Here is a 15009-nt window from a genome sequence, read left to right on the forward strand (position 1 = left end):
TCCATACTTTTTCATTGAAAATGCTTGGTAATGCAGATAAAATGTAGCATTGTGCTAAACAGGGCACCTTCAGAAAGTGCTTTGCAGTAAACAAAACTTATTGCGAGACCATAAATATGAACTATGAAATGTCAGGCTTGTATTCCCTGCGTTGTGTAGCCATATCATTTTACCAATGTCACATATTATAACTCCCAACTACTGGAATAGGCATAAACTGATCAGGAAGCAATAATGGAATTTACAAAAGACGATGTGGTTTAAATAGAAAATAAGAGCATTTAATAAAGAATTAAAATAAAAAGGTAGAATTTATACATCAGAGAAATACCAGATTATACACACACAACAGTTTTCCAATCAATACATTATTCCTTAGCTAAAGGTAACCAGGTCCTCCGGAGATAAAAAGGCGTGGAATTTATTGTCCTGTTACCATGTACCAAGAAATCACTTCAGTTGCTGTCACAGTGATTCACATCCAGTAAACCTTGCAATGTGCACTATATTATGCACTTGTGAGTCATGAGAGTTTATCAGCAGGGTCCATTCTGTTATGTCTCCCGTCCTATCATTGCTTGGCCTTCTTCACAATGGTGCCCACAGCAGAGATGACAGTCGTTTTTGATCCACTTGCACTAGTTGTTACCGTGACAACAGACGGCAATGTTGCAGTGGTTGTGAGGATGGTTGGCTGGGCAATTGGAATAGCGGAGTCCCACTTGCTCTTTCTTTTTTGTGCATCTGAAGTAAAAATGACATGTCATAAATTACTATAACAGCGAGATTACCAGGGATTATTTGTTAACTAAATCTAGACATACATTGTACAGTTTCATAGCAGATTTCCATCTTTTATTAAACAATGCAAACATCTGTGTGTACATACCTGCAGTGGCTGTAGTCGTTGTGCTTGTTGTCCCAGTTGGTGCACTGGTAGTTGTACCCTTCTTAGTGCCAGTTACAAACTCAATCTGAAAAAGTCACAAAAGAAAAAAAAAATAAAAAAAAATAACCGTATTGGATTTAAAACGCCAAAAATATTATGTTTACTCACTCTTTACAGAAACAAATTAGAATTCTACCCACAACTCCTAGCTGCTGGTTAAATTCCATAGGCTTTGACTGTGGTTATAATTTTGATCTCTCAGCAAACATTGACATTAATTCTTACTCAAATGTATCTTATTCACAAAGCGATGTGAAAAGGACGCACACGCAGGTTCTGCTAATTAAAATGATATGCAGCATGCCTATATTCTGTGTGCCGCGGACTTCAGAATATAGGCATGCATATACACCTGCATAACACTTGGCAAGCAGACACACCCGCAGGCGCACACAGATATAAGCATGAAACATATCATTTTAATCAGCAGAAGCTGCTTGTGCTTCCTCTTCACATTTAAAGGTAATAATTAGCACACCCACAAAAAAAAAAAAAAAAAAAAAAGATTGGCGCTACAGAGTTACACGGCACTCACGTGTCAGGTTTAATGTGACTTGTAGAGCACGGAGGTAAGATGTATGGACACATTTGTACTATGTTACCTACAAGATGCCCCACTAAGCTCACCTTTGTCCGTTCCTTTTTTGCCTTTTCAAGCTTGTCCATTTCAATCTTCTGGGCTTTTGCTACACAGGAAGAAAAGAAAGAGCATAAAATATTACTATTAGACACTTCATCTTAATTAAGATGCAATGTTAGCCCTGGATAACATCTCAGATAATGTATTAAGATAAAAATGTACAGATGTGTCCTTGCTGATCTAGCCTCAATACGACATGCAGCACCATATGCCTGGCGTGAGTGAGCGTCAGGCATCTCCTTTTGCTGAAAATGCATCCTAGGCCATGAGACTTGGACGCACCAGGATTGTACGGATTTATTTGATATGTGACACTTCTATATCTGTGTGCCATTGAGTCTGTAAATGGAACTTGGCGTGGAAGAAAGTTGCAGCCGCTGCATCGTAGCTCTTCGCATGCTGATTGAGAGACTCAGTTGCACACAGATATACAAGTGTCACATATCAAATTACTCAGCAGTGTCTCCTGGTGCGTTCTAGTCACATTGCATTGCTACTTAGATGCATTTTCGGCAAATAAAGAAGCAAAAAGACGCCCGGCGCTAGCAGAGTGTCTCAGGGCCAGACACTTCTTTTACTCGATCCCTCTTGGAAAGAGAACTTTAAATCTAAACAATCCATTATATTTAGAAAAGCAAAAACCCTCAAAAAGTTTTTGGCCCCTAGCATGTGCGTTGAAACCAAAAGAAAATCTACATGGTTGCAGTCTAAACCAGGAGGTAATAACCGCTGCAGCCATGAGATGTTTGACATGCTCTTTTATACAAAATAAAAATACATTTTGTACCTTCACAGTTACTAAGGAGACACATCCCCTAAAAACTTTTGTAAATTGTAGCATTACTTATGTGGTATATGCAGTCTACGCACTACTCCTTTAAAAACAACGCTTTTCAGAACATTGCATAAAAACATAAATCACATTGTTTCTTATCATTAGATAGACATAATGGAGATCCTGCAGGGTTAAAAATATGGGGGATAGAACACATTGCCAATATGTTTAGAGGAGGAAATAGGTTTAGGAGATTGTGTAGAGAGGCACACTGGATTCACATTATGGGTTCCCTAGGAGATTGTGTAGAGAGGCACACTGGATTCACATTATGGGTTCCCTATACCCTGATGGTTTAAATGAAGCAGTGGATTTAGAGTCTCTTTAAATTCCTTCTTAGTATACCCCTATTATTGATCAATAATGTTATTGTACGTATGTGCATTTTTCTATTTATAAATATATTGTTTTATTCTTTTATTGTTTTATTTAGGTCTATTTATTTCTATTGTATATTTATATTTAGTTTACGAGCATGCGAGATCTATATAGGAATCTCAACACAGCAACTTTTTATTAGTATTTTTTTAATTTCTATTTGATTAAAATCTGTATTAAGTCAGACCAAAGAATTCCAAGAAATTGCTGTGTATTTATATTTTATATATCAACTCATTTATTTATTAAGCAATGTTACAAAACAAGAGATATGGTAAGAACTTACCTTTGTTATCTCTGTTTCTACGAAGTCCATAGGGTCCACAGGGTTGACCTTGGGGGTATAGGTTGGGAACCAAATCCGGGCACCACGCAGTTAAAGCTTTTAGCTCCCAGGATGCACTTGGGTCCACTCTCCCTATAACCCCACCCCCAAGCCAGAGGCACCTCAGTTTGTAAGTAGCCAAAGGCGGAGAGGAAAAGAGAGAGAAAACTGGAACACTCAATAACCATACTCACAGAAATGGGAGACGGAAAACCGGTGACCAGCCACACAGCCCATATGAAGCCAGGTGCGTCAGGGCGGGCGCCCTGTGGACCCTATGGACTTCGTAGAAACAGAGATAACAAAGGTAAGTTCTTACCATATCTCTTGTTTTCTACTTCAGGGTCCATAGGGGGTCCACAGGGTTGACCTTGGGGATGTCCCAAAGCAGTTCAACCAAGGGTGGGGACGCTCCTGTGCTGAGAGGAGAATCCGTCGCCAAAAAGGAAGCATCCTGAGAGGCAAATGGGTAGGCCCCTGAAGACATACAAGGCCATCCAGCCAACATCTGGCTATAGGCCGGCCATCCTTTCCTGTTAAAACCAGAAATCTCAGACCACCAATAAGGAGTCCGATTTCCGTAAGGAACCTGAACGGATCACATAAATCCACAGAGGCTGGACCACAGTCAATGAGGCCACACCAGCCGAAAGGACTGGGGACTGAATGGCCGTACCATAAGTTCCAGAATAATATGGAACCTAAAAATCACTAAGAAGAAACACAGAGTGAGAGCAACTCACACCCTGACATGATGCCCTCCAGAAGAGGGAGCCACATGAGAATGCTCCCAATTCAGACACTCACCTGGTTGATATAAACACCCTGAGAGAAAGAGAGAGAGCCAAAGCAATAGACCATGTAATGGCTATCACAACCAGCGGTTCCATGGACTGTCCCCGGAGGGAACGAAGAACCACTACTAACTCCCAAGGAGTCCCTAGGGAGGACAAATGGAGGCATAATCCAGAAAACACTCCAAAGGATGAACTGGAAACCAGAGCGGAGCAATGCCATATCTTAATCATACTGACAGTGTAGAGATCCGCACTGTCAGGAAGGCCAGGCCGAGGGTGCAACCCAAGCCAGCTGGAAGGAATGCCAGAATATCAGGAAATCCTGGACACCGGAGGATTGTATCGACAGGTACAATACCATAAAAATTATGGCTGCCACAGTTTGTAGTAGGTTCCAGCAAAAGCTGATCCATGTGCTCTAATCATTCCAACGATGACAAAGCCAGGAAAGCCGTAAGACCACTGTAGGGACGCAGTCAAAGACAAACGACCCAGGTCCAAGGCAAAACCAAGGACCCTGAGATAACAGGTCCGGGCAGTGAAGCATCAGGAATGGAGAGTCGATGGAGAGACTCCGAAAATCCAAGTACCCCTGATATCTGGGGCAATCAGGAGCCACCAGCAGGAAAGCATCTCCGTCTCGATTGAAACACTTCCCTCGAGGAAGAAGGGAGACCGGAGAACACAGGTACTCAAATTGGAAGGACCACTTCACCGACAAAGATTCACTGAAGGTTGCTTCAGAACCCCCAGAGTTGGACTGTAACACCATAGTGTGATAAAGTAAGAAGGCCAGGAGGGTCACCTCAGGGCCCCCCCCCTGCTCACCAGGAGATGAAACCTCTCTTGGGGAAGAGACTAGTCCCCGGGATGCACGTCGTGACGGCTGAGGACTTGAAATGAACACCGCCTAGATGGTCGGGAGGAGACCCTCGGACTATGTCCGAATGTGTGACATACCTGTCATTGCCACACAACGAACAGTGTTGCTAAAAAGGAAGCCACTGCCCTGACCCTGTTGGACTGAACTTCAGGTTCACCGGGAAACAAGAGTTATGCCAGAGTGAAGGCCCAAGACAGGCTAAAGTTCCAACAAGTTAATTGACAGGGTGGAATCGACAGACGTCCAACTACACTGAAATGGATGCGAACCAGACACTGTCCTTAGCAAAGAATACCCTGGACGAGATGACCATAGCCACACGGAAAGGGACCGACTTGCCTCCGGAGAGAGCACCATCGTTTGAACAGTGATCCGACAGAAAAAACTTGTTCCATCTGGAGATAAGCCAATTATGGAAAGGCCTGGAATGGAACTGAGCCCATTCCACCCTTCCAAAGGCAGACACTGAATAGTGGACCATGCATCCCAGAGTGTAAAGACATATGTCGACTGCGTAGACATCCATGTACTCCCAATGGAAGAGTGGAGATGCCGTCTTACGCCAGAAGAATTCTCAGAGTCTGAGAATCCAGCAAGGCTCCTAGGTGAAGAATACCCAGAGAGGGATGCAGGGAGGAATTTTTCCCCGTTGATTAAACGTCTGCACCCTGAAGAAGCCACGATCATCCTGACCTGGCTGTAAAGTACCCCGGCCATCCTGCTAAGAGCAGGAGGCTGTCCAGGTACAGGAGCATTGGGATATACTGAACAGGAGAACTGTCAGAAAATCCAAAACGCTGGTAAACCCCTGTGGGGCTGAGAACAGTCCCAACAGGCAGAACCTGAAAAATTGTAAGTGCTGTGATACAGCAAACCTCAGTCCATGCTGAGGCAAGGTCTCTGCAAGTACCCGTAGGCACGCGTCCTGTATATCCAGTGATACCATAAAGTCCCCAGGTTCCAAACATAGTATGATGGAGCCTAGGGATTGCCTCCTGAGCCCAGGTAGCTTTAGGAACTGGTTCAGGGAATTGAGACAGAGAATAGGCCAAAGAAGACCATTCAGCCCCCGCACCAGAAAGAAAGCAGAACAACCAGTCCCTCGCTGAGAAAGTGGAGATGGCCTATTGAGCTCCGCTTACCGCAACAACTGTATAGCTTTCTGGATTAGTAAGGCCCTGTTTGGGCCTGAATAAGGGCCTGCGTACCCTCACCTGGAAAGAGGCCGCCTGAGCAAGAGAGGGCGTACCCTCCTACCCACGTAGCCGCGGCAACTTGACACTAGTACCGGGCGAACAGAGAAAATTGCCATCTCACAGTGGTAGGCCTGTCTAGTCAGGCTGAAAATATATCCGTAGGTTCAGAAGCAGGATCGGCTGGCAGTCCAGGCCTCCTCGGTACTGGATATGTCAGCCCTCGTAGAGACCGACAGTCTATGAAGAAACAGACCTTTAGGCTGACCCAGAGGACAAAAAGACTTAACAGACTGAGTCTGAGGCCTTGTAGTGGGTATAGCTGAAGGCGGTAAACTTGTACTGCCAATGTTACTACAATCCTGTCAAGGTCAGGACCAAACAAGATCTACCCTATAGATGGTATCTGCACCTCTGCATTCCCAGAGCGCAGCCATAGGGTATTACGGAGGATACAGTCGCAGCCGGAACTCTGAAAGTTAGAAGACTGGTATCCAATATAGGCATTTCCCCCTATGACAACTGCATATATTACGTGAGCGACCAAATACATTTGAACCCCAGACGTGTTGAAGGGGAAAAAACATTACAAATGCATCAGCTCAGTATGCAATAGTATTAACCAACCATGCTATAACCATGGTAGGGTGGGTAACAAGCCCTGAAAGCGAATATACTGATTTCAGGCAGAGTTACCCCCTACGGATCCGAAGAATCCGACCACGAGGGAATGGGAAACGTCAACGTCTGTAATCAGACGAGTAACACGCCCATCCACCCCAGGAGGGACTCGCGATGACCCTCAGGGAATTTGGGACAGGAGGCCAAACACTGTTGCAATACCTCGTATCTGGCAATAGCCAGAGTCCCGCCATGCGATCCACCCGCTAGTCAGCAACAGGGAACCCTAAGGCACGTAAGACTGAGGGTGTATGATACAGGTGCAGGTCAACATTCACTCTAACCAGAATGGACCTGCTACCAGCCCCAAAGCAGGGATAATAATACCGGAAATAGGCTTCCCCCCGTGTAAGAGGGAAAGAGCCCAAAACAGTATCCAGTTCACGGCAGAGCCAACTGGGAAGTAACCACAGGGCGTCAACCACGCCACTTTGCGTTTCGTAGCAAACGACATCCACCCATGGTGGCTGTAGTAATCCCTGCAAGGTGGAATGACAGACTATGGTGGCACCAGGGGGAATTCACTAGCGGGAGCGGTAGTCTGTGTCACAGGGGAAGAGTGCAAGAAACTGCGCGATACCCTGAGATGAAAAAGGGCAGTATGGTGAAGTAACCCCAAGCGAGGTACCACAATGGGACTCGCCCGGCAATCCATAATTGAGAGGATCCCGAGAAAACAAACCGCCCAAGGGGGTCGTGAAAGGGGCTGGCACCAGATGACGCCACATACAGAACCCTTTGAGTCAAATCCTCCGCACTAACACCTGCAGCACATGGCTTGCAAGATAGTAAAAATGGGTGCAGTATAACGCTCCATCTCCTGGTCAGACATATCTGACCAATCTTGGCGGAAATATCAAGCAGCGCTATACTGATGCCAAAAATTAACTGCAGGGACCCATTTTCAGCGTATGCAACACACAGTTCCATCTAAAATATGGCAACGTGCAGCACGCAACGGTATGTGACAAACCTCACAAATATTAACGAGTATATACATGTGAGGTCTCAGAATCACCCCAAGTACAGCTGTATTAGGGCAGATAAAGAAAAGGGATATATATACACTGACAGGTGAGAGAATAAAGTACAGACAGTCAGCATTAGCATAAGTCACATACAATGCAGATATATACATATATACATAAACATGTCATATAATATACTGCAAATGTCACTGCATTCAACTTACCCAGATTCAGTGTCTGGGAAGGCTACAGCTCTGTGTACACTGACCTAATGGTGAGGTACGCAGGGGGACTGGACCAACTGCCATTTCCAGAGATTTCTGCTGCACCACAAGAAAATGGCCGCAGGAGACCTCGGAAGAAGCGTGGCCCGCGGAGGAAACAGCTCAGCGACGCCAGACTATACATACTGAAAGGCGTGCTGAGCTGAGGGGAGGAGCCGCTGTAGCGCCCAGTCCCTGGTGGTCTAGTGGACACACGGGGTATGGGGTGTGGGGCCCGACGCCACTGCCGGCGCCTCCGGTCTGTCCCCAAAGACCGGAGGCACAGGACTGCATATTAAATGCGCGGATCACCGCAAGCGGTGATCCGCGACCTTACCTGCTCCCCGTGGATCTAGCAGCAGTCCTGGGCGCCCGCAGAGTCCGGCTAGTACAGACTCTGGGGTCCCGCTGAGATCCCCAGATCTGTACTGGCGTCTCAGCGCAGACGGGGTGACGGTGCGACAGCTTGGACGTCCTATGAACAGTCCGACGCTGCCGCTCTAAAAGTCCAAAGTAAAAAATAAAAAACTCTGTTCTTGGAAAAAATATAAAGCTTAGGGGCTGTTAATCAGCTCCCCACTGCACTAAACGGTGACCCGACTCCGGCCGGGCACCAACTTAAACTGAGGTGCCTCTGGCTTGGGGGTGGGGTTATAGGGAGAGTGGACCCAAGTGCATCCTGGGAGCTAAAAGCTTTAACTGCGTGGTGCCCGGATTTGGTTCCCAACCTATACCCCCAAGGTCAACCCTGTGGACCCCCTATGGACCCTGAAGTAGAAAACAAGAGATATGGTAAGAACTTACCTTTGTTATCTCTGTTTCTACGAAGTCCATAGGGTCCACAGGGTTGACCTTGGGGTATAGCTGGATCTGGATCCATGGGCACCACGCAGTTAAAGCTTTGCTGCTCCCAGGATGCACTTGGGTCCGTCCTCCTCTATACCCCGCCCCCGGCCACAGGCACCTCAGTTGGTAAGCAGCTAAGGCCGGAGGAGGAGACTAAACAGAGAGAAGGAAGACTGGAACACACAAGAAACCATACTCACAGAAATGGGAGACGGAAAACCGGTGACCAGCCACACAGCCCATTTGAAGCCAGGTGAGTCAGGGCGGGCGCCCTGTGGACCCTATGGACTTCGTAGAAACAGAGATAACAAAGGTAAGTTCTTACCATATCTCTTGTTTTCTACTTCAGGGTCCATAGGGGGTCCACAGGGTTGACCTTGGGGATGTCCCAAAGCAGTTCAACTAAGGGCGGGGACGCTCCTGTGCTGAAAGGAGTACCCGGCGCCCAAAGGATGCATCCTGAGAGGCGAAGGTGTCAAACGCATAGAACCTCAAAAACGTTTGAATTGAAGACCAAGTGGCCGCCTTACACAGCTGAACAGCGGAGGCGCCACGTCTAGCAGCCCAAGAGGGACCCACAGAACGAGTGGAATCAGCCTTAACAGAGGCTGGCACAGGTAAACCCTCCTGTGCATAAGCCTCACAAATAACGGAACGAAGCCAACGGGCTAACGTTTGCTTGTTGGCAGGCCAACCCCTCTTGTGAAAACCGAAGAGGACAAACAAAGAATCCGACTTCCTAACCGAAGCAGTCCGATCCACATAGATTCTAAGTGCCCGGACTACATCTAAGGAAGCCTCACCAGCTGAAAGATCAGGTGACTGAAAAGCTGGCACAACAAGTTCCTGATTAATGTGGAACTTCGAGACCACTTTGGGCAAAAACTCAGGACGAGTGCGGAGCACCGCTCTGTCCTGATGAAAAATCAGAAAAGGGGGGCGACAGGAAAGTGCCCCCAACTCTGACACCCTCCTGGCAGAAGCAATTGCTAGGAGAAAAACGGTCTTGAACGTCAGCCACTTGAGCTCCACCACCTCAAGAGGCTCAAAAGGATGACCCTGCAAGACCCGTAGCACCACCGCCAAGTCCCAAGGAGCCACAGGAGGCACGAAGGGAGGCTGTATCCTGAGAACACCCTGGAAAAAGGTGTGAACATCCGGTAGTGTAGCAATCCGTCGCTGAAACCACACAGACAAAGCAGACACATGAACCTTCAGAGAGGCCAGGCGTAAGCCGAGGTCCAAACCTGATTGAAGGTACTCCAAGATTCTGGAAACCCGGAACACCTGAGGATCATAGTTTCTGGATTCACACCACTGAAAGTAAGTGCGCCACACCCTGTGGTAAATCCGTGCGGAGGCAGGCTTGCTTGCCCTAAGCATGGTACCAATGACTGAACTGGAGAAACCCCTAGACCTCAAGACGGCTATCTCAAGAGCCACGCTGTCAAAGACAGCCGATCCAGATCCGGGTAAAGGCAGGGCCCTTGAGACAACAGGTCCCGACGCTGAGGAAGAAGGTACGGAGCGTCGATGGAGAGACACCTCAGATCGGAGTACCAAGGACGTCTGGGCCACGCCGGAGCAACCAGCACGAGCGTGCCGCCGTCCTGCTTGAATTTCCGCAGAACCCGAGGAAGTAAGGATATCGGAGGAAACAGATACGCCAGGTGAAACGCCCATTTCACCGACAGCGCGTCTACCAGACTGGCGCCTGCGTCTCCTGTCCTTGACCCGTAAACGGGCAACTTGTGATTGTGACGGGAGGCCATCAAGTCCAGCTCCGGCAGCCCCCACCTGTCCACGAGTAGCTGAAACACCTCTGGGTGAAGCGACCATTCCCCGGGATGCACGTCGTGACGGCTGAGGAAGTCCGCCTCCCAATTGAGGACTCCGGGAATGAAGACTGCCGAGATCGCTGGAATGTGACACTCCGCCCAAGCAAGGATGCGAGACACCTCCGACATTGCTGCCCGACTTCGAGTTCCTCCTTGGTGGTTGATATACGCCACCGTGGTGGCGTTGTCGGACTGCACCTGAACCGCCCGTCCGTAAAGAGCGGGACCGGACGACTGCGGGGCCCGATAAACTGCCCGCAGTTCCAGAATGTTGATGGGAAGAAGAGCTTCTTCCGCAGACCAACGACCCTGAAGTGACAACGAGCCGGTCACTGCCCCCCAACCCCGAAGACTGGCATCCGTCGTGAGCAGGACCCAGTCCGGGATCCAAAAGGGGCGCCCCTCGACCAGATGAGCTGTCTGAAGCCACCAAGCCAAAGACTGCCGAACCTCCGGGGACAACACCAGCAACTGAGAGCGGATCCGGTGAGGTAACCCGTTCCATTCCGATAGAATCAGCCCCTGCAGAGGCCGGGAATGGAACTGGGCAAATTCCACCATGTCGAATGTTGACACCATGGAGCCCAAAACCCTCATAGCCGAATGGACCGACAGGCGGCAACTGCTCAGGCAACTGTGTATCCTCAGCTGCAGGGAGGAGACCTTCTCCGGGGTCAGGAAGATCCTTTGCTGACGAGAATCCAGCAGGGCTCCCAAATGAACCATCCGCTGAGATGGAATCAGGGAGGACTTTTTCCAATTTATCAACCACCCGTGTGCTTGCAGGCAAGCGATCGTCAGGTGGAGATGTTGAAGCAGTACCTCCGGGGAGCTCGCCAGCAACAGGAGGTCGTCCAGATACGGCAGCAGCCGTACATTCTGGTTCCGAAGATGTGCGGCCATGACCGCCATAATCTTCGTGAACACCCTTGGTGCCGTGGAGAGACCAAAGGGTAGCGCCCGGAACTGATAGTGGTGTTGAAGGATAGCGAACCTCAGATACCGCTGGTGTGAAAATGCTATCGGAACATGGAGGTAGGCGTCCTGGATATCCAGGGACACCGTGTAATCCCCCAGTTCCATCGCCAGAATGATGGAACGTAACGTTTCCATCCTGAACTTGGGAACTCTGAGGAATTTGTTCAGAGACTTCAAGTTGAGGATACGGCGATGAGAACCATTGGGTTTCCGCACCAGAAACAGAGAAGAATAGAACCCCGTCCCTCGTAATTGAGGAACGGGAACAATGACCCCTGCTGTCAGCAAGGACTCTATAGCTTCCTGAATCTGTAAAGACTTCGTCGTATCCTGAGAAGGACTCATGCAGAAAAACTGGTGGGGCGGTCTGTGCCGAAAAGACAGGGCGTACCCCTGGGAGACCACTTCTCGAACCCAGGCATCCGTGGTGGTATTGTGCCAGCACTGGGCAAATAGAAGAAGTCGGCCTCCCACTCTGGGGTCCCCCAGAGGGAGGCCCGTCCCATCAGGCAGAAGGTTTATCTTCCTGCTTGGAAGAAGGGCGCCTGGCACTCCAGGGCTGCTTCTTGGGCTTAGAAGCGGCCTTGGTCGTCGACTGCCTCGGGAAGGACTGACCTTTTGCCTTGCCCTGAACCCGAAAGGACCGAAAAGCAGAGCTCCGTACCTTGGTAGGAGCAGAAGCCGAAGGGAGGAAGGCTGATTTAGACTTAGCCAGAGTGTCCACAATTTTGTCCAAGTCTGGACCAAAAAGCAACTCCCCATTAAAAGGTAAGGCCTCCAGTCCCTTTTTAGAGTCAGCGTCAGCTCTCCAAGACCTCAGCCACAAGGATCGACGCGCCGACACAGCTGCAGCCGACACCCGAGAGGTTAGCAGGCTTGCGTCTAACGATGCTTCCCCAATGTAGGAAGCCGCATCCCTCATTTGACCTATCAACGCTCTCTGGATCTCCGGAGCATCTTCCGGAAAGGTATCTTCCAAAGCATTGGCCCAGCTCTCGATGGCCTTAGCTACCCAAGAGATGGCCATGGACGGACGGGCCACCGTCCACGAGAGAGTAGATAGACTTCAAATAAGTCTCCACCTTCCTGTCCGTGGGATCCTTCAGGGAGGAGATCGACGGCAAAGGCAGCGTAGCGCTTTTAATTAAGCGGGTAACGTGGGAATCCACTGCTGGAGGAGTTTCTCACTTCCTGCAATAAGCCTCCGGAAACTGATAGTTCGAAGCCAACCGCTTCTGCGGTTGGAACCTCTTGCTGGGCAACTGCCAGGCCCCTGCCATATGATCCGTCAATTGATCGGACAGGGGAAAAACTGTCGAAGCTACCGTGGCCTTTTTAAAATTTGGGTATTTTGACCTGGGGGCGGGCACATCCTCCTCAATGTGAAGGATGGCCCGCACCGCCCTAACCAATGCCGGCACATTAATGGAAGACTTAGCCTCCATCTCCTGGGCCCCGGCATCCGAGTCAGAGTCTTCATGGATCTCCCCGTCATCCGAAGACACGTCCGTGTCCGTGAACTGAGCTGCCAGTGAAGCCGTAACGGAACGCTTGGACGCCCGTGGGGGCAAATCACTGTGCAACATATGTTGAAAAGCCGATGACGAAGCCGCCAGACTCTGAACAGAGCTGGAGAGGACGTCCACCCAAGGCGGGGGTACTGCCTGAGGATACCCTTAAAAGGTACCATCGACTGCTGCGGCACCGTGGGGGATTGCACGTATACCGGCAAACCCGCATAAGGACCCACAGTCTGAGACCCGGGAGGAGACTGCACCAGAAGAGTCACACCCGGGGAACGGGGCATGGTAGGCTGGGGCAACGCCCTAGAAGGGGCCGCAGTCGGGATCGCAAGTCGGTCCGCGATCGACGCCAGCACTTGCGTAAACATTGCCCACGGAGGATCCTGCGCCACAGACCGTCCTGAGACAAATCTGCCCCGTCAACCCCTGCCGAACAGCGTCGGCAGGAAAACAACACAGGAGCCTCGGAGCGCTCATTCCCCTCATCAGACATGACACAAACTTTTTAGCAAAAAAAGTGTCTCACCGAAACGAGGTAAGGCGTATAACACCCACGCACTCCCAAGTATGCAACCCAAACAGCCCACAATATGGTACTGAGGAGCACACCGCAGTATGTGACGGACCTCACAAATACGTAGATTTATATAAGTGAGGTACACAGAAAGAACACCCCTCCCCCATGCACCTGCGGGCCGTAGGAGAAGGAAAGGGATAGGTAAAAAACTGACAGTAAGTAGAAAATAAGCACAGACAGCAGCACTAGCAAAAAGTCACATACCATGCAGAGAAGTTATACTCACTGCACCTTCCGCTACAATCAACCTCCCAGATTCAGTGTCTGGGAGGGCTATAGCGCTGCGAACACTGTCCTTTGCAGGGGGAGAGGTACGCAGGGGGACTGGTCCACTGGAAGCCTGCCTGGGAGCTCTGCGATGCTGCCTAAGGAAGATGGCCGCCGGAGAGCTCTGAGGAGGAGTGGCCGAGTGAGAACAGCCCAGCGACGCCAGCACACATGAGAGAAGGCGCGCTGGGCTGAGGGGAGGAGCGCTGAAGCAGGGAAGGCTGCCTCCCCTGCTAGTACTAAACCCCCGGGGAAGCCGGTTACCCGCCGGTACTTACACCCCGGGGGCCGCTACTAGCGCTGCCGGTCTGTCCCCAGAGACCGGCGGCATGAAGACTGCATTTTCCCTGCGTGCAGCGCTGACAGTGCTGCACGCGGCTTACCTGGCCCCTTCAGTCCGGCAGCAGTCCTTGGGTGGTCCCGGAGCCACGCTAGTACTGACTCCGGGGTCCGGCTGCGATCCCCGGATCAGTACCGGCGTCGCAGCGCCAGCGGGGCTGTTGGAGCGGCAGCGTAGACGTCCAGATGGACAGTCTGATGCTGCCGCTCTGAAGACAATAAAATAAAAAAATAAAGAGTAAAGCTTAGGGGCTGCTTATGCAGCCCCACTGCGCAGGGTGACCCGACTCCGGCCGGGCACCAACTAAAACTGAGGTGCCTGTGGCCGGGGGCGGGGTATAGAGGAGGACGGACCCAAGTGCATCCTGGGAGCAGCAAAGCTTTAACTGCGTGGTGCCCATGGATCCAGATCCAGCTATACCCCAAGGTCAACCCTGTGGACCCCCTATGGACCCTGAAGTAGAAACAGTAGTTAATATCATATAGTTTAACGTTCTTTTTTTAACAGTTTAAATGAATACAGAGAGGTTTTGATGTTTGAAAATACCTGCACAGAAGACTGACAACTACAGGTGTGTGGAATATGGACCAATTGTGCACCAAACTGGATTGGACAGTCACCTGATAAAAGTAAGACAGTGGGAGACACACTTTATCCTTCTGAGGAAACGTTCACAGAAAGAGAAATGCGTCAAGGACTATTAGGGTGGACACGTATGCATTGCCCTT

The 15009-nt window shown here is 49.9% G+C and overlaps 1 protein-coding gene across 2 annotated transcripts in view; it reads right to left on the minus strand.

Moving 5' to 3' along the window:
- Positions 1 to 256: 256 nt before the first annotated feature.
- Positions 257 to 15009, minus strand: part of SAP30BP (SAP30 binding protein) — a 48564-nt gene continuing 33811 nt past the window's right edge. For both annotated transcript variants that reach the window (XM_088482553.1, XM_088482552.1), the window contains 3 exons: positions 1577 to 1635; positions 890 to 974; positions 257 to 744 (listed from right to left, as the gene is read on the minus strand). In XM_088482553.1, coding sequence (XP_088338679.1) covers positions 572 to 744; positions 890 to 974; positions 1577 to 1635 — 317 coding nt within the window. In that variant the 3' untranslated portion in view covers positions 257 to 571. The remainder of the gene's footprint in view (positions 745 to 889; positions 975 to 1576; positions 1636 to 15009) is intronic.

The sequence above is a fragment of the Taudactylus pleione genome, unplaced genomic scaffold, assembly GCF_031769625.1.
Source record: "Taudactylus pleione unplaced genomic scaffold, aTauple2 ptg000290l, whole genome shotgun sequence".
NCBI lineage: Eukaryota > Metazoa > Chordata > Amphibia > Anura > Myobatrachidae > Taudactylus > Taudactylus pleione.